At 38.0% G+C, this 26,994-nt stretch overlaps 2 protein-coding genes across 4 annotated transcripts in view; both read left to right on the top strand.

The window, feature by feature from the left end:
• Nucleotides 1-18,733, top strand: part of LOC146004992 (uncharacterized) — a 127,825-nt gene extending 109,092 nt beyond the window's left edge. For all 3 annotated transcript variants that reach the window (XM_083144096.1, XM_083144095.1, XM_083144094.1), the window contains exons 3-6: nucleotides 10,113-10,294; nucleotides 14,134-14,313; nucleotides 15,001-16,390; nucleotides 18,378-18,733. In XM_083144096.1, the coding sequence (XP_083000222.1) occupies nucleotides 10,113-10,294; nucleotides 14,134-14,313; nucleotides 15,001-16,390; nucleotides 18,378-18,670 (2,045 nt within the window). In that variant the 3' untranslated portion in view covers nucleotides 18,671-18,733. The remainder of the gene's footprint in view (nucleotides 1-10,112; nucleotides 10,295-14,133; nucleotides 14,314-15,000; nucleotides 16,391-18,377) is intronic.
• A 7,358-nt stretch (nucleotides 18,734-26,091) lies between these two features.
• LOC146004844 (uncharacterized) lies at nucleotides 26,092-26,688 on the top strand. The gene has a single exon (XM_083143868.1). It carries the CDS (start codon nucleotides 26,092-26,094, stop codon nucleotides 26,686-26,688), a length of 597 nt encoding a protein of 198 aa, XP_082999994.1.
• The last annotated feature ends 306 nt before the right edge of the window (nucleotides 26,689-26,994 follow it).

The raw sequence follows: 26,994 nt of genomic DNA, 5'->3' as shown, positions 1-26,994 counted from the left end.
AGGTAATGTATTTAATGCATGTAAATTAAAGTGCAATTTTACCTGTGACATTTCATTTGTTACAATGGAAAATGTGTGAAATTATGAACTCATGATATATTTCACAATTAAGCTTCTTAATTCTTTTCCATAAAAAATTGCATTTTTCACTAATTAAAATTTACCATTTTGTTTTAATTTTTGATTGCCATAGTTTTTCTTTGTACCAGGTGGTTATAATTAAAGTGACGGTGTTCAGAGTGGTACAGCACGGGCTGTAATGAGAACAGCAGTCTGAAACTTCGTAGATATGCTAATGAAGCAATGCGCTCTCGAATTATGCCCCCCCAAAAATAGTTCCAATTCTCGCCACTAGGGTAAAAAATGGCACTGTAAGCAGTCACAACTTGGTATAGTAACAGGAAAAACACTATAAATCGCAGAAAACAATACTGTTTGTAATAAAGTATCGCTACAATTTCACTATTCGAATTACATGAACATTACTAAAGGAAAAAGCAACAAGCGTCACCGACAACAGCCAGGGAGCTCACACAATGGTTAGGCAATTTCACCGACTTTGACATCAGAGTTAAGGAAAATTCCACGTTTTGACTGCTTACAGCGCCGTTTTTTACCCTGGTGGCGAGAATTGGAACCTTTTTTTTTTTAATAATTCGCGAGCGCATTGCTTCATTAGCATATCTACGAAGTTTCAGACTGCTACTCTCATTACAACCCGTGCTGTACCACTCTGAACACCGTCACTTTAATTATAACCACCTGGTACTTCACAATTTTCTTTGGAATACAAAGCTTTTATATCCATATGAATTTTTTGTGATACTTTGGGATGCACTTTATTTCTGACATTTGTCTAGTAAATACAGGGTGTACAGCACTACATTTTTATTGCCTGATTTTCTGACATAGCAAATTATTTCTAATGTATTTTCTTTCAAATATTTTATGCTATTCTTTTTTGGAACTCTGGTAATCTTTGTAAATTGAATATTTGCATTTGTGAGGCATATCTCAGTTGCATTTCATTTGATTGATTGATTTATTTGTCTTGTTCTACTTCACTCGTCTGCCACTTTCGGTGAGCGTGTTTTTAGTGTTCTATGTGAAACTTTTTCATACCTTTTTAACCATGTTAAAGAAACAGCCAATGAAAATTAACTTTTTGTATTCGTGTATGTGCGTGTGTGTGTGTGTGTTGTGTGTAGTGTTCATCTTTCATTCTATGTAATTATGCTCGAGCTGCTCAGTTGGACACCCACAAGGATTTCTCTCAACGTAAGTACGCTGTTTCATATCATTAATATACGTATCTGCTCTGTTCCTTCACTCACTAGTAAACAATGTCTCAAACTAAGCAGTTGGTAAACCTGCCAGCGTACGGCGCATCTGGAACTCGCCCCTTCCCTCGGACCCCTAGGAAAAGAGGTAACGGTTTCACAGGCTGCCCGTCACCCCCGACACTTCCCAACCGGATCCCTCCCCTCCAGTGCCTCACAATCGCGTCAGTAAACATGAGGTCCATCTCGGGGAAAATAGACGAGTTCAGACACATTGTTCTCGAAAGCGAATATGATGTAGTAATCGTCACAGAAAGTTGGCTGAAAGACAACGATGACGCTTCCAGTTTCCACGTCGAAGGCTACATTGTACTTCGAAAGGATAGAGTCCACAAACGCACCGGTGGCATTGTTGTTTACTGTCGTGCTGATATTCCTGCCCAGATGCTTGACTGCGAAAATGTTGCTCCCGGTGATGACATAGAAATACTATGTGCGTCATTGAAAGTAAATAACAAATCACTTGGCATAATTGCCGCATATAGACCCCCAAATATCCCCTATACTAGGTTGTCAGTTCTTGAAGATTACATTGCGCACGTGTTTCCTACTGTGGATAATTTAATTGTAGCCGGTGACATGAATAGTGATTATTTATCACCTAATAAACCAGAAACAGTTTTCCTCAAATCAATAGTAGATACTTTCTGCATGACGCAAGTCATTCGTAAACCCACTAGAATCACAAGAACCTCTAAAACATTAGTGGACGTCATCATTGTAGATGATCCATCCATTGTACACTCCGCTGACGACGTAACGGTGCCGATCAGCAATTCAGACCATTGTTTGACTTACATCACGGTCCTTCTTGAGAAACCCGACAAACGTTTCAAAATAATTTCGTACAGAAACTACTCATCATTCGATATGGAGAGTTTTGAAACAGACACTAAACATTTTCACTGGGACAATATTAAGCATTTCGAGAGTATTGACAAAAAAGTAAACTTTCTTAATAATGGTATTAAGACTATTTTCGATGAGCATGCCCCTGTACGTACTGCACGAATAACCAAGAAAAAAGTACCGTGGATAACCGACAATACCAAACTATTAATGAAACTTGAGATAATGCTCTCAGAAAATATAAACTGACGAACAATCCGTCACATTGGGATTATTATAAAGAACTGCGGAATTTCACCACGTCGGTTATAAGACAGGAGAAGAAAGCCTACCTCTCGTTCCACATCAATAGAAACGTCCATGATTCAAAATTAGTGTGGAAAGAGATAAAGAAATGTGGTATTTACGGAAAGGTGGAGCCGAGTGTCCCACACTATTTAAATGATCCGCATCTGTTAAACACCCACTTTATTGACAGCGCCAGTCCCTCTAACCAAGAAACCGATCTCATCCTCGAAGAGTGCGAACGCTTCCTTACAACTACATTTACTGAAAACGGCGACACCTTCTTCTTTCGACCCGTCAAAGAAGTAGAAATTGCACAACTCGTGTCCAAAATCCGTTCCAATTCCTGTGGCACAGACGGCATAAACCTAAAAATGATAAAGCTAATTCTTCCACACATTCTTTCACCTCTTACTCACTTGATAAATTTCTTGTTAGATAAGAACACCTTTCCCCTTGCATGGAAGGAGGCTAGAATCCTGCCCTTACCGAAGAAACGACACGTGACCGACATGAACGATTTACGACCAATTAGTATATTACCTGTCTTATCAAAAGTTATCGAGAAAGCAGTGTACAAGCAGATAGAAAGTTTTGTTACGAAAAATCAAATATTGCCTGCAGTACAGTCTGGTTTCCGACCTTCCCACAGAACTGCAACGGCGCGCATGAAAGTAACAGACAGCATTTTACAAATGCTAAACGAAAGTAAGGCTGCAGTCTTGGTGTTGCTTGACTTGTCCAAGGCGTTTAATCTTGTATCTCATCAGCTACTCCTTTCGAAAATGAGTTACTACGGTTTTTCGCCGGGAACAATAAAATGGTTCCAGTCTTACCTTACTGGGCGAGTGCAATCGGTGACACTTCCCTCAGGAGCTACATCGACTCCCCTTACGATACCCTCAGGGGTTGCGCAAGGAAGTATTCTAGGCCCTTTTCTATATTCCCTCTTCACCGCCAACCTACCCCTAAATGTACGACACAGTGTACCTCATTGTTATGCAGATGACGCGCAGCTGATGATGCCAGTAGACCCCAAAAATGCAAAACCAGCAATTGGTCTCCTGAACCGTGACCTTGATGCTATTTATAAATGGTGTAAACATAATGGTCTTGTAATTAACCCCTGTGAATGCTGCTTTACATTAATTGGTTCTAGCGCTGCCTTAAATAAAATTCAAATAAATGGGTTATCAATTAATATTAATGATGAGAGGGTCCCACACTGCACAACTGTTAAGAACTTAGGTGTGATATTTAATGAGAAACTTGACTGGCAAAACCACGTAACGTCACAGAGTTCCAAAGCTTATGGTATACTTAGATCACTCTATAAATCATCGCATTTACTTTCGACTGATGTTAAATTGCACCTTATGCAAGCTCTAGTTCTTCCAATTTTCGATTACTATGACGTTGTTTTCGGTGTTAATTTAACAAAAAAGAATGCTAAAAGTACAGAATTCTTGTATACGTTTTGCATTTAGCTTGAAACGAAGGGATCACATACTGCCTTACTTAAATTACGTTAATTGGCTGAATATGACACGATGCAGAAAACTACATCTGGCCTGCACAATATTCAAAATTCTGCAAACAAAAACACCGACATACTTATACGACAGACTCCAATTTAGACACGACATACACAACTACACGACTCGACACTCTAAGAAACTTAATCTGGGCAGATTCTCAAAATCCATATTCCTGTCATCCTTCAAAGCTGCTTCTGCATATTGTTGGAATGCGCTGCCACCAGATGCTACCTCGTGTGCGACATACAACAGCTTTAAAAGGGCAGTAACAAAAGTACTTCTACACGAGCAAGGACAAATCCTCAGTACACATGACTAGATTCAGCATGCTTACAATGAAATCAAAACAAAAATAAGCAGATTCGAACCCAAGATGAACATTTTGATGTGTGTGAATGAGAAAAATTGTTTTTTATCTTTTAGTGTGTTAATTACTGAAATATTTAGAAGTGAAAATGTAATGGAATTCGTATGTTATAGTAGTAATTGTATTTTGTTTGTTTTATTGTAGTAGATTTTGCGGGTTAAGTGGTACAGCAGCCACAGGCTGAACTTCGCCCATGAATAAAGAAATTCTAATTCTAATTCTAATTGCGAAGATGGTGATTTGATGAAATTGATGAAAGGACACTCATGTGAAATAACACACATGCCCAGGCCGGATTCAAATCTGGAACCCCTGGCATCATAAAATTCTGTAATAACCACTCTGCCATGGAGATCAGCCTGCATTTTAATTTCTACTTAGTTCACTATTCTAATTAAGATTTTACAATTTTGTCTATCCACAGCATAATGTACATCTTTTAATATTCCCATAACAAAGTATTACCTTTGCAATCAGAATAAAAGTATAGAAATACCACATACAGAAGAACCTTCAACCAAAACCCTTTTGTGCTGCTTCTCCTCCATTACTTCAGCTCGGCCCATGGTGAAGCCTACTCAACTCTACCCCTCGTCTCCTCACATCATTCTGCACAGGTTCTTTTGCTTGCCATCCTGCTATACTAAATCTACTACCATGCTCATTTCAATTTTTTCCCACATTGTTAAAGTTTTAATTGATTAGCAATCATTTTTATCATCGACAGATCTTAACTTGAACAGATTCTCTCGGGCTATCGACAAAGTGAGTTGGAATCTGTACACATCGGGGAATCCAGACACATCAGGGAATCCGAACACACCATGGGACACGGACAAAGCTGACCAGAAGATAGCCACCCTTCCTTACACCGGAAATCTCTCCGGAGTTATCAGCCGAATTCTAAAGAAACATAACATAAAAACCATTCACAAACCACCTCCGAAGATCAGAAGCCTACTACGCAACCCCAAGGATGAGTTAGGACTCAAAACACCGGGAGTCTACCATATTACCTGCAAATGCGGGAAAGCATACATTGGGCAAATGCGTAGGACAATAGAACAGCGCTGTAAAGAACATCAAAGATCCATCAAGTATTTCCACCCTGAAAAGTCGGGACTAGCAGAACATTCAATAAATGAGGGACATAGACCAGATTTCAGCAACACAGAAATCATAGCCAAAACTTCAAACTACTGGAACCGTATTATCAAGGAAGCAATAGCAATTTATGAAGAAAAATACAATCTTAATTGAGACACGGGGCTCGAACTGGACCCAGCCTGGTTAGCGTTAGTTAACCAGAAATGCACATGTAGCAGACGCACCACTCGATTGGTCCGCCATGTTCACCAGGATCCCTCCTCAACGAACGTATATACACCGGGTTGACGCTCAGAACTGCACTTCTACCCTGAAGATGAGAGTGATGTTAGCTCTCGAAACAACTCACTTGGTCGATAGCCCAAGAGAATCTGTTCATCATTCGTCACCAGGAAAGCTTCAAGTCTTACTTCAGATCTTAACTTGAAATTATTACTGAGTATAGTGTTTGGGTTAATTAAAATGCACTTTATCTTCAATAGTTCATTATTTAATAGAGTTTTGATGAATAAAAATACATTTTACATCAATATATCTTTTTTTATTGCAGAGGTTGGATAAATAAACATATATTTCTTTTACCTTTAGTATATTTATATGGAATGGTACTTTTCAAGATTCAGCAGGATGTAGTCTGGGATTTTATAAAAATTGGAGCTCTCTCCCCATTGGTCAGGCAGATTTCTATTACTACGAACAGCACAGTCCTCATCTGGACTATACTATTTACACAGATATCCAATGATGCCAAATGTTATTTTCGTTTCACTAGGTATTGATAGACTGTCCCATACAGCACACAAATATCCAGGAGACATCTAATGGATATGTTCTGGATATTCATTTTGGAAATTCTTCATATTTATAGTGATGTCCTGGAATGAACAGTAGATATCTATAGGATATCCCCTGGATGTCCAGGGGACATTCATAGGATATCCAGGAAGGATATGTTTTGGAGTTGATCATTTTTGGATATGAATTGGATATTCTGGATGTGTTTTGGACATTCTGGATATGTTTTAGACATTCTGTGGATCATTTTTGAACAAGTTTTTGACATTCTATTGATTATTTTTGGACATGTTTTGGACATTATGTGGATTATTTTTGACATTCTATGAATGACTTTTGGACATATTTTGGACATGGGTTCACGTGATCAGAATGTTATTAAAAAGTTGACATAAATGTTTTGGTATCCATGCAAAGATTCATTCATAGTATCTAATTTTAAGTTAATTATGTGAGGACTCAAACTCTGTGATGCAGTAATAAATCGTAACTTAAAAACAACTCTCAAAGGAATTTCGTCATCCTTAGGCCAAGTCACGCATGCATGTCAGGGAGATGAAAGTTGCCATGAGGCTTTCTTTGTGTCTCGTCTCGAACACAACATCAGTTTGCATTGAGGACATTGCCTTGTTGTGGTAGTGAAGAATAAGCTCTGCATACTCTGCTTATCATGGATGCGTGTGTGAATGCAGATCACATTTCGGATGTGTAGATATTTGTGTGTGTGTGTGAATTTGTGTGCGGAAGTGCATGTAAGTGAGAGAGAGAGGAGTATTTGTCATAAGCACATGTGTACCTGAGATCTGCCTCTTCTAAATCTGCCTCTCTCATGCTCAGCTCTGTTACTTCCCTTATTCTTTTCTCTAATATTTTCTCATACTCCTTTGCAACTTTTTAATAACACGTGGACGAAATATTATTTTGGACAATTCTATGAATGACTTTTGGACATATTTTGGACATGGGTTCACGTGATCAGAATGTTATTTGAATGTTTTTATTTCAATTGTGGATAAGGATTAAAATTGGATCTAATCTGGACACTATGTTGAAATTTTTTGCACCTACTTTGCATACGAAAAGAACATTTCTGGACTAGATTTACATATATCAACAGTAGATCTGATATTCACCATAAGGCAATTACAGCAAAGGCATTAAGAACATGGCATTCCTAGAAGGCATATCATAGCAAGGAGAGTTTCAAATATCTATATAGTGTACATTTTTTAGAAGCGATATAGGAAGGCTCTAAGAGAGAGAGGAGTCGAGGAAGAGATAGTGTGCAGAGTGCAGAGCACATACAAGGCCAACTAGAGCTGTGTGAAGACACCAATGGAAAGAACGGAGTGGTTCAGTATAAGTAATGGACTAAAACAGGGAAGTGTTCTTTCCCCACTGCTCTTCATAATTACAATGGATGTAATTAACAAAGATGTGGGGAAGAAGATAGGAGAAGAAGAGATGAAGGCCCTGTTCTTCCCTGGTGACTTATTATATGTGGAGAAACAGGGAAGAAGAAGTACAGAGACAGCCTGATAGTTGGAATAAGGAAATCAGAAGAGCTGGAATGAAATTCAGTGCAGAAAAGAGTGAACTGCTAATAAGAAGAAACAGAGCCAGAAATGTACCAAGAATAAAGATGGTTTTGAAAGGGTATAACTTTAATACCAAAAGTAGTATTCTACAGAAATGTTCACAGTAGTTGTAAAAACTCATAAAGTTTTCGTGGTGTCCATTGGAATTACAAATGCTCAATGTGCGTGCCACCTGTTACGCGGGAAACATCGAGACGATAATCCAGCTCCAACCACACCTTCTCAAGTGTATCCGGTGTGATGAAGTTGACAGCTGTACTCATGCGTTCTTCAAGATGATTCATGGTTGTGGGTAGTGGAGGTACATAGACCTGGTCCTTCATGAACCCCCAAACGAAAAAGTCACAAACTGTTATGTCCGGTGATCATGGGGGCCACTTGCATAGATTTTGATCATTGGGTCCAGCTCATCCTATCCAACGGTGTGGGAGGTTGTCATTCAGAAAGCTGCATACAGATTGATGCCAGTGTGGGGGTGCTCCATCTTGTTGTAGAATGTAGTCACCTCTCTCTGCAGCAAGTTGTGGAATTAACCAGTCACGTAGCATTGTTAAGTAGCTTTCACCTGTGATTGTTGGCCCCTCAAAGAACAACGGACCGTACACTCGATGCTCGGACACTGCACAAAAAAACATTCAACTTGGGTGAGTCACGTTCCACTTCAAGAGTGGCATGCGGATGCTTGGTTCCCCAGATCCTAACATTATGCCTGTTCACTTTTCCATTCAAGTGGAAGGTCGCCTCATCACTACAAATGATCTTTGTCAGAAAGGTTTCATCGTCCTCCATTAAAGTGTGGATAGTCTCGCAAAACTCACTTCGCTTTATCTCGTCTTGTGGACATAACTTTTGAACCAATTGCAGCCGGTACAGGTGCAAACACAAACACTTCCGTAAAATCTTGCTTATGGTAGTTTGTGGCACCTGCAACTGCCTGCTGGCTTGACGTGTTGATTTTCTGGGACTGCGTACAAAGGCTTCTTGCACACACTCCACAATTTACTCAGAGATGGATGGACAGTCAGCCAGAATGTTCTTTTCTTTGATCACAAATGCATCCTCTCTCAACAAATGTTTTATGCCACTGTAGAATGGATTTGTGTGTAGGTGGATCAACATTAAACTTCCATTTAAATGCATGCTGCACTCTCACAACACTGATTGTTTTGGCAAATTCTAACATGCACCAGCTTCTTTGCTGTGGAGTGAACGCCATTTTCGATGTTACTGCCCTCTAGCTACCGAATTCACAACTAGCGATTCTGAAAAGAAAGATATTATAATATTTTGAGTTAACTGAGCTTTGGATATCAATTTTATCAAAATATTCAAGTAACTATCAATTTTATGACATCTTGAAACCAGGGAGTGTTTTTGTGCTCACGCTTATGTTTCGGATTGCCTCGGTGGTGGATTGTTTACCGTAGCGTGAAACGAATTCACGTCCGAATCCTGCAGCAAAATTTGTATTTTGGAACATGTAAACAGAATTAAAAATATTAGCCTGGCAAAAAAATTAAAATAATAATAATAATAATAATAAATTCAACTACACTTGTGACACACTGTGGTGGTAGCAAAAGTGTTGAAAACATTTGAACATGATTGATTGATTTATTTATTAGCATCCGTTCAACTTTTACAAAAGTCACATTGTACATGTACAAATATTAACTATAAAACTACAGGCATAATATATAATATAAAATACAAGAGATAAAATAAAATAAATTAAATGCATGCTCAATGATATTTACATGAGACAAATTGGCTAAGATTTGGTTCCTATAGTCAGTTTTCTCTTCATTTGCTATGATATTACATATACACATACATATTGAGTATCAAATAGTCACTTATATTTACATCTAGATAAATGGAAATCAAAATTTCAAAGAAAAAGAAAATATAAATACTTATGATAGGACACCACTTGCAGCTTGTTCGAATCTGTGTTGGCAGTTGGTGCATGTGCTCCTTTGCCTTCTAGCAGAAATTGTTTGGTAAGACGTAATGCTTAAATTTGCCTTAACAAAAGGGAGTCTAATTAAAGTTTCCGCCACTCTAAGCCTTGTAATATGTATTGAGCAAAATTCAAACATGTCAATGAAAATTAAATGAAAATTTTGTCCAGAACTTCTACCAATTCGCTTTGTATTTTATTTTGTTTGTGTCTGTGTGTGATGTGTATGTGCACATATGTTTATATAATTAATATTTTCTTGTACTTCAGTTGTGAACAGTGTCCGTAGCATATGGTACCAGTTCCTTGAGAAGAGATTCCCAGAAGTGCAGTTCGTGCGGAGTTATTCTGTGAGGACAGCAATAGACACGAGGCGGAATCAGGGAATAATCACACTCCTTTTGCAAGTGAAAGGGAATTTGGATCCTGATTTCATCAAAGATAAACTGCAGGTAATAATAAAAGTTTATAATTGTGTTAAATATATCGGACATGTATATGGATTTGTTATATTGAAGTCGGTTGTAATGATATTTGGTACAAGTGTTTTTGATACATTCAGGTGAAATGGATTATTATGTGAAAATTCTTGTTATTTAACAGTTAAGTAGTAAACTTGTTTGGTCACATATTATTATGTATGAGAATGTGTCTGTCTGTAGGTGCGTGTGTGTGTGTGTGTAAAGGAGGCAGGAGGTAGAGATGCTGAGGGAGTGTATGTGTGTACATGTTTTAAATGTAATACGAGGACCACTATTTATATTTTGAGCCTTGGCAACACTGTTTAAGTTAGGCGCGATTTGACGTTTGCACGGAATCGTCTGGCATTATTGACCATAACGTACTTCAAATGTTTTGTCAATAGCTTGATCTGTGTTGTTTATGTTGCCTTGGAGATTGCGCGACAACAATAAAATGGAATTAACTCGTGAACATTTTCGTGCGATGATTTTTTACGACTTTCGACGTGGATTACCAAGACAAGAGTGCATCGATCAACTTACTCCCACATTTGGCGATGAAGCCCCATCCTTTGCCACTGTGAAACGCTGGTATAAGGAATTTAATCATGGCCGCCATTCGCTCACCGACGAGATTCGCGAAAGTCGTCCAAAATCAGTTGTTGTTCAAGAAAACATTGATGCTGTGCAAAACCTAATACTGCAAGATCGTCATGTGACATACTGTGAGATTGAGGCAACCATAGGCATTAGTTCCACCAGCATATATAAAATATTACATGATCATTTAGCTGTGAGAAAGGTATGTTCTCGTTGGATCCCACACAATTTGACAAAAACTCAAAAAGACGCTCACGTCAATTGGTGCAAACAAATGCTCAATAAATACAATCGTGGAGCTTCAAAAGACGTATATAAGATTGTAACAGGTGACGAATCATGGATATATGCATATGAGCCGGAACGTAAACAGCAGTCGACTGTATGGGTGTTTCAAGATGAACCCAATCCAACAAAAGTTGTTCGCGCTCGAAGCACATCGAAACAAATGGTCGCCTGTTTTTTCGGGAAAACTGGTCATGTGGCAACTGTGCCTTTAGAGGAACGTAGAACGGTCAACTCTGAATGGTACACAACAATTTGTTTGCCAGAGGTCTTCGGTCAAATACGGAAAACAAACAAACGCCGTCGGATCATTCTTCATCAAGACAATGCCAGCTGTCACACATCTCGTCTAACAACCGACTTTATGAACAGTCAAAAAATCGAATTGATGGGTCATCCACTGCACAGTCCTGATTTGGCACCCAATGACTTCTTCTTGTTCCCGAGTGTCAAGAATAAATTGCGTGGACAACGATTTTCGTCTGCGGAAGATGCCGTTGATGCGTTCAAAAACCATATTATGGAGGTGTCTCAAGAAGATTGGGAAAACTGCTTTGACAAATGGTTCCAACGAATGCAAAAGTGTATTGACCATAAAGGAGAATACTTCGAAAAATAATAAAGCAGTTTTCAATGCCAAATTCCTGTTTTTTCATTGTTAGGCTCAAAATATAAATAGTGACCCTCACTTCTGTGATTGGAGACTTGTCTCTGTTGAAGGTAAATACATAAATAAATATCGACAGCTTGTGAATACTTAATTTTCTATTAAATGTTGGTAAGTACCAAGAACTTAAGCCCTAAGGTTATAATTTCCTGTACCTGCAAGGACGTTACGTTAACTCATTTAAACCTTGCTAGCGAAATAAGGTTTTCAGAGTGCAATTTCCTTTGCATAGATATATAATAATTATGCTCTTACTTCTGACTTGCTTCAGTTTCACACTAGTGCAGTTTTTTGTTGGTCTAGTCAGTTGGGTTTCTGACTGCCAAATGGAATAGTGATCTAAGTTTAGAATTGTTCCAGCCTTGCCTTGTCCCTGCATAACACGGCTCTGGGGCTCACCCAGCCTCAAATTAATGGATACCTGGGGCAACCTGGGGAAGAGGGGGTAAAGGCTGCTGGACCGTGGTACTGATCTCATCACCTCCAAAATGGCACTATCACCACATCCCCTAAATGTGCAATAATGGCATGGTGCTACATGCATGGGAAACTTTACATTTAGCTTTTACCTTACTGCAGTTTATGTATTATTTATTTATTTATTGTATTAAAAATACTATCATGCAAACAATATACAGTGTGTCCGAGAAAAAAATATACCAATAAAGAATTTAAATAACTCAACAATCGTTAATGACAGAAATGTCAAATAACGTTTATTTGGAAGAGAAAATCATAGAATTTTTTTAACCAAAGAACAAGAAAAAAATTTCACCTTAGTAGATCTCAATTTGTGCTCCTTTGGTGGTGCGACAAACATCAAGGCAGTACTGAACCTCCATCCAAGTGTTCTTCAACATTTGATGAGTGACGGAGCCATATGCATCGATAATTCTTTCACGGAGATCATTGAGGTCTTGCATAGGTGTTTGCTAAACCATAGTCTTCACATAACCCCAAAGAAAAAGTCGAAAGGAATCAAGTCTGGTGACTGTGGTGGCCATTTAATGGGTCCACCCCTCCCAACCCAATTACCAGCGAAATTGTTATTAAGGAAGTTAGTAACATAACGGGCATAATGTGGGGGGGGGGGCATCCTGCTGAAACATGTACCCATGAGGTATACGAGGTACAGCATACTGTTGCAACATTTGCAAGTAACTTGCACCTGTAACTGTAGCTTCCTCAGAGAAAAAGGGCCCAATTACGGAATCTCGTGTCAAACCACACCACACATTCAACTTGGGGCTGTCGCGTTCATGTTCAACAACTGCATGAGGATTCTGCTCACCCCATATTCTACAGTTATGCCTATGCACTTTTCCGAAAATGTGGAAGGTAGCCTCATCTGAAAATGTTACGCGTGTCAAGAATTCATTGTCATCATCAATGCGTGATAGCACTTCACTAGCATAATCAAACCTAGCAGGTTTATCACTGCACTTTAGTTTCTGAACAAGCTGTAACTTGTAGGCTCTAATCCTTAACATTTTATGTACGATATCATGCACAGTAGAACGTGGAATTTGAAGTTGAGAACTAGCACGTCTCACAGATTTACGCGGGCTTCTCTGGAAAGCTTCCTGAACTGCAACCACTTTATCCTCGCTCACACGACCACTGCCTTTCTTCCTCAACAAAGACCCTGTTTCCAGCAATTGTTTATGCCATTTAACAATGTAATGATGTTCTGGTGATTCCTGTCCATATTGTTGCCGGAATCTTCTTTGTACCGTTACAGGAGACTTCAATTCTGCAAACCAAAAGCAGCACTCAACTTTCTGACGAACAGTAAATGGCGCCATTGTACAGACTACTCACGAACAAAGCCGCGCATGCGCTTAATTATGTTACGATTTTTTCCCTTCTGGTGGTAAAAAAAATTCATTTCTTCCCTCTTCCAAATAAACGTTATTTGACATTTCTATCGTTAATGATTGGTGAGTTATTTAAATTCTTTATTGGTATATTTTTTCTCGGACACACTGTATTATAGTGCAAGTGACAAAGTTTCACACTGATTGATTAGGTGCTATGAGCCTTGATAAATGACAGATTTTATCCTGTATATATGAAAAACAAATGATATATCTCTAAATATCCCATAATTTAATTTCAAATTCTGCTATTTTGTTCAGTTAATGTTTCTTGCACAAAGACATGGTTATTGCATATTCCATCTTGTACCCAGATTTTGATATCAATGCTTTTCTATAAATGTTGTTTCTATATAGTTCTAAACTCAACCAGTAAACATTTCCTTTTTATGCATTCACAGAATGACATCTTAAACAGAAGAGATGAAAAGGGTCAGCTTGTCTTCCCACACCTCAGAACAGTCCTAACCACACGGTGGGGACAGTATGCTTGGGAGAAGAAAGACTTCAACATCAATAACCATTTGGTGGTTGGGTCACCAGTGTACCGTGGACGAGCTATCACTGAAAGCACAATCCAGGTTTGTATTAGCATTTTGTGATTTACTAATTTATGTAAAAGGAAATAGGAAATACTCAACGGACACTTGAAATAATTAAATTTTCATGTGGACCTACAAGGTTATGAGGTCCAGAGCAAATATACAGTTGGAATAAAAAAGTATGTTTCTCTTGCCAGGCTTGTCGAAAATTGTGATTGGTACGGTGGTGTGATGTGTGTGTTGATGAAGGAGTGGTCTCAAATTGAAAGGAAATATTCTGATGATATACATGTGACCTAAAGATTAGAAAATATACCAAATTCTCACTTCCTAATGTAATAGGTATATTATCTAAATATACGTTCTACTCTCTTTTATTCACTATTTATTTATTTTAATAATTAATATAAGATTAATGTAGTTTTCAATATTTAGTAGAGCATTGACATAGATTGTGGATGGGAGACCTAGATTATTTTCCTGCTTGAGCCAAAATTTATACATAGTATGGCTTCTGTGTGCCATAAGCTCTCCATGAAGCTATTCAGTTCATTGGTCACTTTTTCCAAATACATTACTTTGGAGTTCAAATTTTGTATTATAGTAAAGGCAAGACAAATTTGTCATCATTCGAACTTTTTATATATTCTCATAACTAGTTCTTTTGTTTCTGATTATCTTTCCTGATTGACACACTAAAAAAAAACTTTTCTTTCGTCATTCTAGGATTATGTCAGTGACATTGTGTCGAAGTACTTACCACCAGACACTCCACCATGGCAAGTGGTTCTCATCCCTACGATGAGTGCCGAGGAAAAGTTTTACATCCTGATTCGTCTTCATCACTTGGTAGCTGAAGGGTTGGCCCTCAAAGAACTTCTCAAGACGACCCTGCCAGATTTTTGGAGCCACAGTACAGCTACTGGAGCATCTGCAGAGCATGGTGCCAACCGCCCACTGTTCAAATCACCAGTTGCTTTGATGAAGATATGGCACCAGTTTCAAGATGGCTGCAAGAACAAATGGGAGGAGCTAGTATCGAACTACGACCCTTTGGAGAACCCAGCTATCTTAAAGTCGCCAAGCCTCTTCTCATGTGTGATGCTGGTTGTGATAACATGTGCGTCAATTGCGAGTGAATTGCGATGTGCATATCTGAAAGGTGTGAGGGTGGTCAGCAACGAAACCCAACTGACACAATGGATAAAATTCATTTTGGTGACTTTGCCTGATGTGATACAAAAGGAGCTAGATCGTCGACAGTGTGTTCCGCATGTCATTGGGAAGCAGATTCTCAAAGCTTTGGATCCGACAGACTATATCTATTCAACCATGAAATATCCACTTCCTCTCATTGCCAGAGTTACGCAGTGGTCGTGGTGGATTTCGACACTAGGATTTCGACTCACTTACACACTTCTTCGTGAATACAGGGTATTTGTTAAAGGAGAGAATCCAAATTACAACCTGGCATACAATGCATTACAGGAAGCGTGGTATCTGTGGCGGATTATATTTGCCGCACCGAGACTTGTACTGGAAGAATTCATGCAGAATACTGGTTCATCTCATCAGCTCCAAACGGTGTCTCTCTGTGGCAGAAAGGTTGTGGCATGGTCAGATCCTGTTGAAATGGAATTCGTGATGAAGCTAAAGGAAGCCACAGGAGCAACCATAAATGAGATTCTCATGACGGCTGCATCTGGGGCTCTCCGGGAGTACTACCGGCAATTTGGATTGGTCGCTCCTGAGTCAGTGATGGCCACCGTTCCGGTACACACTGACAAGTTCTCGGATCTAACTGGAACCCAAGGAAGTGGCTTTGTCACAATGTCGCTGCCAACCCTGCAGGATGATGCTTTAAACACGCTGGGTCTCCTTCAGCATCGATTGAAGAACATCCGACGACAACCGGCGCTGTATCTGGCAAGTGTGTTTCTTCTTGAAAACCTAGCACGAGTTTTGCCATCCATGGTGGTTCGTCTTCTGTTAAATTACTTCACAAGGAAGTATGCTGTGATGCTGACAAATGTTGAAATTGGTGAACCTGGATTTCAGCTCTGGAATCAAGAGATAGAAAATGTTGTTATTTGGAGGCCTCCACAGTCCAACATCAGTAAGTACTTACGTAATGTAATGTATTAATAGCAAGTGCAAATTAAGGAGAGAGACAGAGAGGGCCATCACCCCTCCAACCTAAAACCCTCGAGGGGCATCATGGATGCCCACCTGCTTTATGGGCTTTATGTAGGGTGTCCAAGAAGTCATGCAACCAAGATGTCAGGAATACCTGGTACTGTCCTCTGAAACAACCAGTGTTGCCAGTACAGCTTGTAACTTAAAAGAAGCATACTTCTTCATAAATACGTCATAATTAACCCCCATAAATCATCTGCAAGACCAAAATGCATAAAAATTTATATTTATTTTTTCAATTGGATAAATACCCACAGATCAATACACATCAAAAATGTTTACAAGCTGTCTTTTATTCATGTTTCTTTTTACATTGAACATTTTTTTTTTCACCTTAGTAACTTCTCTCCATATTGAATATTCATTTAGAGCATGATTTTCTTGTTTAATGTTTCAAAAATATCCACATAAACAAAGTTAATACCCAGTGCAAGGTTCATGTGTCTATCGCTTTTTGTACAAAAGTCTCGGTTGCATCACTTTTCAGACATCTTGCATTATCCTATGCTTGCAAGGAAGGCAAGAGAATGTTGTCTTTACCACAACTTTATGGATTATATCCATTTAAAACAGGACAAAACAACACATGCAACACTTCACATAATTTCAATCTCTGCAAAAAGTTTAAAATTCCTCCCCATCCTGAGGTCAGTACTTCACATGACACTTGACAAGTTTTGACCATAAATTCTCTTTTCCAACCTTGTGGACCAAGCCTTCGTCATTGGAAAAATTTGGGGTGACTAGAATGTTTACATTGCCATGGACAGGCTGTAGATACATCTGACATAAACCTAGGGATCCTATCAAAGGGATGTACCCTATCATGAGCATAGGAATCAAGAGAAAGCGGGAACATAAATGCAAACTTCATCGGAAATTGCAAATTCTGGTATAGCAAGTTCTACAGTTTGCTATCATTCCCATAATTTAGTTACAAAATAAAATGTTCCCTTGTATAAACTTTTACTTCTTTTTGTCAACATGTCAAATACACTCTGCTATTAAATATGCTTTACATTTTTATATACATTTCATTTATCGGAGCTAGTGTTTTAGTGAGTTTGCATTCCAGTTGTTGGCAACACTGAGGGGAGAATGAAGTCACCATCAAGTATGTCATGTGTTGGAAAATCTTCATGCAGAAGTCTCAAAATTTAAAGGAAACATGCCCATAGACTATCTTCCCCCTAACCCCGTCCTAGTCATTATGTGAGATTGAAGCATCAGTCACATTTGCTAATCAATTATTTCCTGTGTTTTGGTTTGAGCTTCGGAGATTTCTTAGCTAGCCTAGAATATACATGCGTGGCAATGACATATTCTCTGATATCACATGAAACAGTTATACTTATTAAAACCTGAACACAACATTGGTGTAAACAAGATTGACGGACCAGGACTGGATCTACAATTTAATGTAAGAATCGAACTCTGTTCAATGTGGCTTGACCAAGGATTCTTAGATTACAAGGCTACAACAGTTTTATCACTATGCCAGTGGTGGCCTGAATTTGAGGTGAAGCCAGGGGTTGGTATGGTAGCTCAGAGATTGAGCATTGGCATGAAATGCAAAAGATCCAGGTTCTGTTTTTCTGGAAACTAAAATTTTCAGAACCTCTTCAGTAAGGTGCCTTCAAGTGTTATACCCAGTTTGCATTTCATCTTAATCATATTCCCCCTGTCTATGTAATCTTGTAGTTGTAATATAGAATACAGTAATTGGGCATACATCTGTCAATATTACAAATAAAGTGATTTTCCCAGGTTTTCAAATATTAAAGAGAATTTAACCTTTCTGCCACAGATATGCATCTACAATAGCCTATAGGCATGAAATAATTTTACTATACACTAGAGTAATTTCGTTTTGTGAATACCTAATATCTTTTATGTTGCTTTTACAGGCATGTCACTCACGCTGATGACATACCAGGACAAATCCATGCTTGGAGTGATGGCTGATCGCCAGCTGTGCCCCCAACACTCGGCGTTAGCAACAGGATTTGTTCAACAGCTGAATGACATAGCGTTAGCAACAGGCGTTCCACCCGTAAGAATCCGCCCCAGGAGCAGAAGCGGATCACCCCGTCTCTCCCCAAGAACATCCCCAAGACCATCCCCAAGAGCATCTCCTCCCACCAGTCCTAGCACTGGGAGAAGCTCGTTTCTGTTCCCGCCTGTTGAGGGGAGCAAATAAGACTTTAATCTATTGTATATTGGTGATATTCAATAAACTATCTATACATTTTTTTAGCTCAAACTATATGTAGTGCTAATATTTACGAATGTGAGCACCCTCATTTTCTAGGTTTTGAACTGCAACTGTTTGTTACTCAAAGCGTGACAGTTTCAGATTAAAACTTAGTAAGTGAATTGCGATGCAGTATGCATGATTAAGAAAAATTATTGTCCAATGCAAGAAAGTTGAAACTGAATGCATTTTACAATCCTAAGAAAGCCTGCTGAATCAAATTTTAACTGCTCATGTCTTTAAACATCTCCTTTACACAATAATGTAAGCACTCCCTCGCATTTCTAAAGACTAAATTCATTAAGACATTGATGAAATGGTTCATATTTCCATACATTATTATGACAATAATTATGTTAAGGTGTAATCTGTAATCATGCCCTCACAAGTTGAATCTGACCCTTTAGACTTATTACGATGTTTGGATGTAATTATATTAACACATTAACTGCCAGGATGGTTTAACCAATTTTGCCTCCTGCGGAAAAGTGGTTATTGGACTTTATTTTGCAAATTCGGAAATTTCGCTTATTTTTCTGTAGAAAATAGAACAGTCAAAAAACTTGTAATGTGTACTCGACTCCCACACCTTGTCAGTTATGCCTTATGTGCATCATTGTTATACCCATGACCGATAGCACCCTAGGAACAACAAAGTCAAGCCAAATGTTTCGGTCATAATGATCAATATGGCAGTTAACGTGTTTTAACAATCTTCCAGGGCCTTTCTAGTTGTCAAATTATTCATTGTTGAATGCTCAGTTAGTCTGCTCTTTTATCAACCATCATCATCTGAATATCACATCATATGGTTTCAGTGTTAAACTGTTAATACATTAGGATATAACAATGGAATTTATTTTATTTATGAGTATTATAGCCTGTCATAAAGCAATATGGAAAAAAATGCTATTTGATTTTGCTGCTAGTCTTATAAATAAAGAGCCAATATCTAGCATAAGATGCAAGATTATCTTGTACCAAATAATAACAGATTGTTTATATGCAGTATCATATTGTACTGCCATGCCCTATTTTGAATGCTTTTCTGGAACAAGGTAGATATCTGATCTCAATGATGATCATTCTTTTTGTCCCTGGGGTGCAGAACATTTCCCACTCCACTTGCGTTGATGAAATGTTATCTAGTGGCAAACCATTGTTTGCAACCACAGATGTAATCCATAAAGATGCTAGTGAAAACACTTAAAAGTATAAATATACTTTTGGGCTATCTGGTCCACATTGCTTAGGAGACATTGTCTGGTAGTGCCAACTTTTTAAAGTCTTCCAGGCATTCTTCTTCTTCTATGTGACCCTATAACAATATCTTGTTGACTTTGGTCAGCGTTTCTGTTATTGAAATACTTCCAGGTTCAGTAGATTGTCACACAAGTTCACCAGTAATACAAACACAAGTCGATTATATAAATTACTCACTCTCTTTCTTGCACTGTTACATTATGACGACATTTTATGTTTCAAGCCTACATGTTCATGCAATCCGTATAGAATCCAAATAAGTGGAGAAGATAATTCTGATAAAAGGAAAGACAGTGATATGGGGAATGGAATTTTCAATCGTTATATTCCTTTATAGAGTAGAAAATTTGACATTCAATTGATAAATGTTGCACATCAGGGTTTTCACTACCACATTTGCAATTTTGCTGATTTGTAATATGCATCTTTGCTAAATGTGCTGGTGTGCACAAGTGTCCCGCCCTTAATCTATTGATGAAAACTATGACATGCCGTGGAAGTGTGTGAATAAAAGCACGGGTTTTTAGTTGTAAAATCTGGTATCCATCAATATGTATTGCTGAAAATCTTAAATTGTTCTATACACCAGGAACAATCTGTCTCCCATGCAGATTTCTGGATCAAGAGATAAGTTCCATAGAATCCTTATAATCTTACGAAATATTTGACTCCAGCAATGTTATGAAGACAGCCTCGGTAATGTATGATGCAAGAAATAAATTTTGGAAATGTGTGTATTGCTACACACACCCACACTTGCATGGATACATTATATTAAAATTTTTAAATTTTTAATGAACCCTCGTATATTTTGTGATTTATATTTTGACATTAGAGAGATAATAAAACTCAATAGAATCATATGAATAATTCTAATATATAAATTTAATAATAAAAGTATTCCATTGCAACAATACTTAAGTTAGTTTATAAATAGAAGAGAGTAGGAATAATGCTCAGATTTATACAATAAATTCAAGTTTGTTTTGTATTTGACACTTGATGTGGAAAATCACAAACTAATGTTTTATTCAAATTTATATTTGTTTATCTAGAAATTTTAGCGGCCCACATCACTTGATAACACACAAGTGAAAGCAATAATAATAGTGCAACTTAAACTAGTGGTAAAATTGATTCACCGACCTTCAAATTGTCATTGTAGGAAAGTAAATTAAATTTTACAGCATTATGAAGACTGTGCAGGGTTTTGTAATGTCCATTAGTTAATTCTGCAGAGCATGAATAAAGATTGTTTTTATCTGGATGTGGATAAAAGCTAGTGTTATGTAATGAATTTACTTTTACCTCAGTTCCTATCTGGATTTTAAAAAAGAAGTATGATCTGTATGCTATGTACCAAAGAAAGAAAATAATTACCAGTCTTCTACTGCATTTATAATGTACTTAAAGTTGTCATTGTAATGTAAGCAATGACATATATATGATTTCCTTTTGATTGTTGAAAGAAGTGGAGGGGGACTAAGGTTTTTGTACATGGATTTTTTTTTATGTTTACTCCATGTGTGTATTGCATTGCAATATGCTTATACAGTATGAATATACTATATGAGCAGTAATTTACAAAATAAGAAGTTTTAAGTTAACAAATGATTATAACCGTAGTAAATTTTTAGTTCAAGGGCTCAGGGGAGTGGGGCTCAAATCTGAAACCTCTTCGTTAAATATGACACTGATTATAAATGTGATGCCATTTTTGTTGTAATACAGAAAGGTATGCCTTCTAGTGAGGACGTAATTATTAAACTCCGTACCAGCTAACTGTAGACCAGGTGAACGAGAACAAGTCTCTGCGCAAGTAGTGATGTGAGATGTCTCCACCAATGAGCAGTGAGAGAAATGGGATTGTGTAATGTGCAACGGGAGTTACCCAACTTCCTCCTCAGCATTGCAAACTTTTGAAAAGGATAATACTGAACACACATGGCAAACGGACCATATTTTTGTCTCCAGGGCCGTACGATTGGTTTAAGAATTACTTAGGGAAATATTAGGGATAAAGAGCAAATTTTGACAAGCTGTGCATTTAGCGTATGGACTAAGTCCTGACATGTATGGTCAGGAGCGTACGGTTGGCAATGCTGCACTTTCACCACTCGATTTTCCTCTGCCGATCTGCATGGCCCTGCTCTACAGTTAGCTGGGACAGGGTATAGTTGGTTTATGTTTGGAGTATCTAAATGTTAAATAACAAACAACAAAAATGAAAAACCTTAAATGAAATACTTATTATGTATATACAAGAGCCTCTGCGGGGAGAGACCAATATGGGCCCCTCATCCATTTTCAAATTTTACATTCATAAGTTGGGCTCAAAAGTTAGTAACCTAAAAATATTCATAAATGGCCTTAATATTATCAAAAATGACCTATAAAGCTAGTTTAGATATTAAAATAAACTTTAACTTTTGAAATAATGCAAAAAGGGGCTACCACATTTGTACTTGAAAAATTCAATACAACCAGATGTTTAGTGCTAATAAAGTTAATGAAAAAATTATGAAGCACTGTGATTTCACTTCAAGATTCATACAATATGATTTAAGGTTTTGTCTCTCTCCTCTCTCTCTCTTTGAACTTGAGGTAAAGGAAAATATAGTTGTTTTTTTTTTGTTTTTTTTTGTACAATTTTGCGAAAAGTAAATACAACTAAATATACACTGTCCTCCTCTGTAACGGTGCGGTCTAAGGCATTGTGCTTTGGACACCGACTGCTGGATGGCATGGGTTTGAGTCTGCCTGGGTTCAGTCTCTGGGTTCTCAGGCTGTGTATAGGACCGGTGGCAACCCACCATCGTGAGGAAATTGGGGAGCTACGAGTGAGTATATCTCCTACAATGGCTGGGGGTTTGACGTGCTGACCCCACGTCACCCCATTACCGGTTCAGGATCTCCACACCTCTAGGTAGGATTCAGTGGCATGGCGTGACTTTTTCAAAAGTGTTACCGGTCATCAGATGTTATCATCTCCACCAGATGTTATCATCTACCCAGTGATGTGCCCGTACACTGTAAGTTTACGTCTACATGCGTTGTATACACGTAATCTACTCGTAGATTACATTTGGTTGTAGTTTACATAGACCACGTAGACAATCTAAAGTACATTAAAAATAATTTTGAAGGCTTTCATGAAAAGAAAATGACATTTTCAACTATGTTCCTAACGAACTGACAAGACTCCTATTTATGTACAACAAGATTTCTCTCCTCTCGAAAGAAAATAAATCTTATGCAAAAAAAGACAACAGATGGCAATCGTGAGGCAAAAGTAGTCCTTTTCCCACAAAACACTAAAATATTTCTTATGTTAGGCTTTTTCCCTAAGTGAGAAATTGTTGAAATTGAAAGGAAGAGTATGAAAGGTTTTTCTCACACATTAGCAACTGATACGCGTATAATTTTGCTTTACTTCTACAGCACCCTTAGCTAAGTTTTCACCTTTCATCATGTTGTTTACATAGATTACGTTATCTACGTGTATGAAATAGTCTACGTGTAGAATGTAGACTATCGTTGTTTACACGTAGACGCACATCACTGAACCTACCCCCCCCCCAAAAAAAAAACATGCCTTTGATCTGGATTTTTGTTCATTTTTTTCTTTTTTCTTGCAATCCGCTCAATGATTTATTTAGCAACAATCACTCCTAGATAGAACTACCACTCATGAGAGAGTTACCACGAAAATCCAGTGAATAGAAGTCGAGCCTTGTCAACCATCTCAATTTATTTGCAAAGCGCTGGAAAGGGGAAGAAGAACCACACATTCGGGTCAGTTTGACATTTCTGCGCTGAGTAGATGACAGAATTCCCCTCCTCCAGCGGTGGAAGGGAAGTCCAGATGTACGTTCTACCGTTGCCAACTTAGTTTTTTTGGAGCAAGGTTTGTCCAAATCACGAATTGCATCAAGTACTTATCTTTTCGTCTATTACGTAAACGGCCTCAGTTGTAGTTAAATCCAGCTTTGGCCTTGCAGTCTAGCTCTTGTTGCTTCAGAGAAATAGTATCCCCGTTTTAGGCGGGATTTAGCTCTTTTCTGAAAATCCAATGTGACAACACTTGCTGATCCGGTAAGACGCAGCTGCAACAGGGCCCCTAAACAGGCATATGAATAATCCCCTAGCACACTTGCCTCCAAGTCTTTCCCTGCTGTTCCCTTGCATTGGCGCCCTTTCCTCCTGTTGCCTCTTGAGGGTAGCGGAACGGCCTGTCTCTTTGCTTTTGTCGGCTGCAGAAAAAAATTCCTCTGCAATATACACTCAACTGCAACGCTGTCGGTTAACTTATTTAACAATGTTGTTATTTTATTGAGAAAAAAACTTTTAATTTCTTTATCTTTTGCTGTTACCTGCGGCAACACCGGTTACATGCACGCCACGCCTCTGTTAGGATTGTAGGAGGGAGGCTGGCAGTCGGGATAGAGTCACGGGTTTTTTCGTTCAAAGTACATTAAATGAAGGGAAAGATGTAGTTTAAAAAAAGCTTTCAAAAGTGTTTAACATATAAGGAAAACCTGAAAATTCTGATAAAACTTACCAATAAGTGAGTGTAATAATATTGATTTCATTATTGTTCCAATATTTTTAAAATTTTATACCAAGAACCTGATTCCCTTACAAAAATTTCTAGCCTAAGAAAGAAACATTCTATTTGCTCTGATAAAAGTTATTCTTGTCTCTTCCTCAATCAATTTGTGCTGACCCTTGGTGTATATACTTAGTTTTTACAATTTCAGGAAATTTTCAGTTTTGGTTTTCCTACCTCCATCTGGCTACATTTTGATGACTCTCATTTCAATAGTCCCAATGTTAATAATATATTGAGAAGTATGCTGTTGTAAAGCATATTAAATGCCATAGTAGCTGCAGTGTATTTTAAGGTTTTCAGTTTAATAAATAATAGATTAGGATGAGTATAAGCAGGTTTCAAAATACAAGTTTCCCTGAGCAATTGCGACCCTTTTGATATAGACATTTCTATATCAAAGTGGCGTATTCTCCCATGCTATCTTGTTTACCGCTGGTAAACCAACTTTGTTCACATATTTCTCTTATATCTAATTAATACATACAATAAATAAGAATCGTTGGCAGTAACAAGGATGGATTTTCAGAATATGCCACTGATACAGACAAAGTTATTTAGCTTTATATTCAGGGTCCTCGAGAGTTGGGGCAAAGTAGGCAATATGGTGCCCAGGCTCCCAAGAGACCCCCAACAGAGCCAAGGGAATGGCATCCCAAGTGAGTGGAAACTGTAAATATCACATAAAATTGTTCATGTTAACATGGCTTACAATAAATCCAATTCTGTGAGAGAATTTATGCTTATTGCTTAAAACTGTTATTGTACAGTGGGATCCATGAGTATTACCGTGCAAATTGTCCATGACTATTTTCATTAATTTTTCTCTAACGTCCTATGTGATGTTAAGCGATGGATTTTTACGTATGCTGATGCAGAAGTTGTCAACAGCTTGTTTTGAGTTTTCTTTTAATTCTTGAAGCTCTTATTGGGTCAAATAAAGTGCACGAACATGGTGATGGACAATTTTCACGGTAATACTCATAGATCCCACTCTACATGAGTGGTGATTAATATAGTTTATGCAGGAGCATTTTTCAAAATCAGAAATGTTTAACATTTGAAATATATTGCTTGGTTGAGTAGGTGGTGTGGACATCATTAATTTTTTACCTTGCTAATCATCAGAAAATTTTAGAGCTCCTTGGACAGCTGGTCTGATATTACATTTAACCAAAAACCTTCAACATATTTAAGAGAAACAGACCTTAACAAATTATTATTATTATTATTAAAAAAAGTCACAGTTAATGTACAATACTTTAGTAATTTATGTTGCGGACTGGCAACTATGCTCACTTTACGCGGGATTGAATAGTCTGTGGGTATCCGGTAGAATGGCGGTCTCGAGGTGAAGACGTCATAGAAATTTGTACAATATTGTATCTTACCGTTTTGGCAGTAATAAATAGTTGTTATTGTTAATATATGCGTCGTCGTATCTGTAAGATCCTAGAAACGGAACTACAGTGGTAGCAGCCTCGTGGTTAGCAGAATGGCAGACGTGAGTAAGATAGAATTACTGAACAATGGCAACTATCATGTCTGGGCACTAAAGGTAAGTGCAGTGCTGCGAAGTAAGGGATTGTACAAGGACGCAATATTGAATAATGAACCAACAGAAGAAAAAGCTAGAATTGTTTGGGAAAAGAAAAATGACGAAGCTTTTGGTGTCATAGTTGTTACTTTATCGCCCGACCAGGCTGGACTGTTCATTAACGAGACATGTGCAAAAACAGTGTGGGATGAACTTAAACGCATTCACACGGGAAACACACAGGACAAAATAATAGATATAGGTGTGGAAATGAAGAATATAAAAATGGGTGAGAAGGAAAGTGTTGACGAATATGTTTTGAGAGCACGAAACATAATGTCAAAAAGTGCTGCATTGGGTCAACCAATTACGACACGAGAAGTAGTGTATCATATTGTACGAGGTGTTCATCAAAAGTATGAAAACGTCGCAGCAGTATTACGAGCACAAAGGGGTGCGACAATTGAAGAAGTGCAAGATACCTTAAAAGAAGAAGAGGTTAGGTTGCATAAAATGGACTACAATAAAAAATCAGGCATACAAGGCACGGGATAAGAAGTATTGGAAAAATAAAGAAGCTGTGCGAAGATGCTGGACGTGTGGAAAAGTAGGACATTTTTCGAAAGAATGTTGGCACAATAAAGAAGGTGGGAAAGCTCAAGCTAGGAGACCTTCTACGTCTACCTCTGCATCTACATCTTCGAAAACACCGAAGGGAAAAATGAAACAGACGGGATTCACATGCGAAGACAACATGGAAGCTGCTTACAGTGTATACGACATGCAGGAAGACAGAAGAGAAGTGCAGGTATGGTGTATAGATTCTGGTTGTACATCTCACATGACAAATAAAGAAGACTG

The sequence above is a fragment of the Lepisma saccharinum genome, chromosome 22 (genome assembly GCF_977018435.1).
Source record: "Lepisma saccharinum chromosome 22, izLepSacc3.1, whole genome shotgun sequence".
Taxonomy (NCBI): Eukaryota; Metazoa; Arthropoda; class Insecta; order Zygentoma; family Lepismatidae; genus Lepisma; species Lepisma saccharinum.
This window is presented reverse-complemented; position numbering and strand designations above follow the sequence as displayed.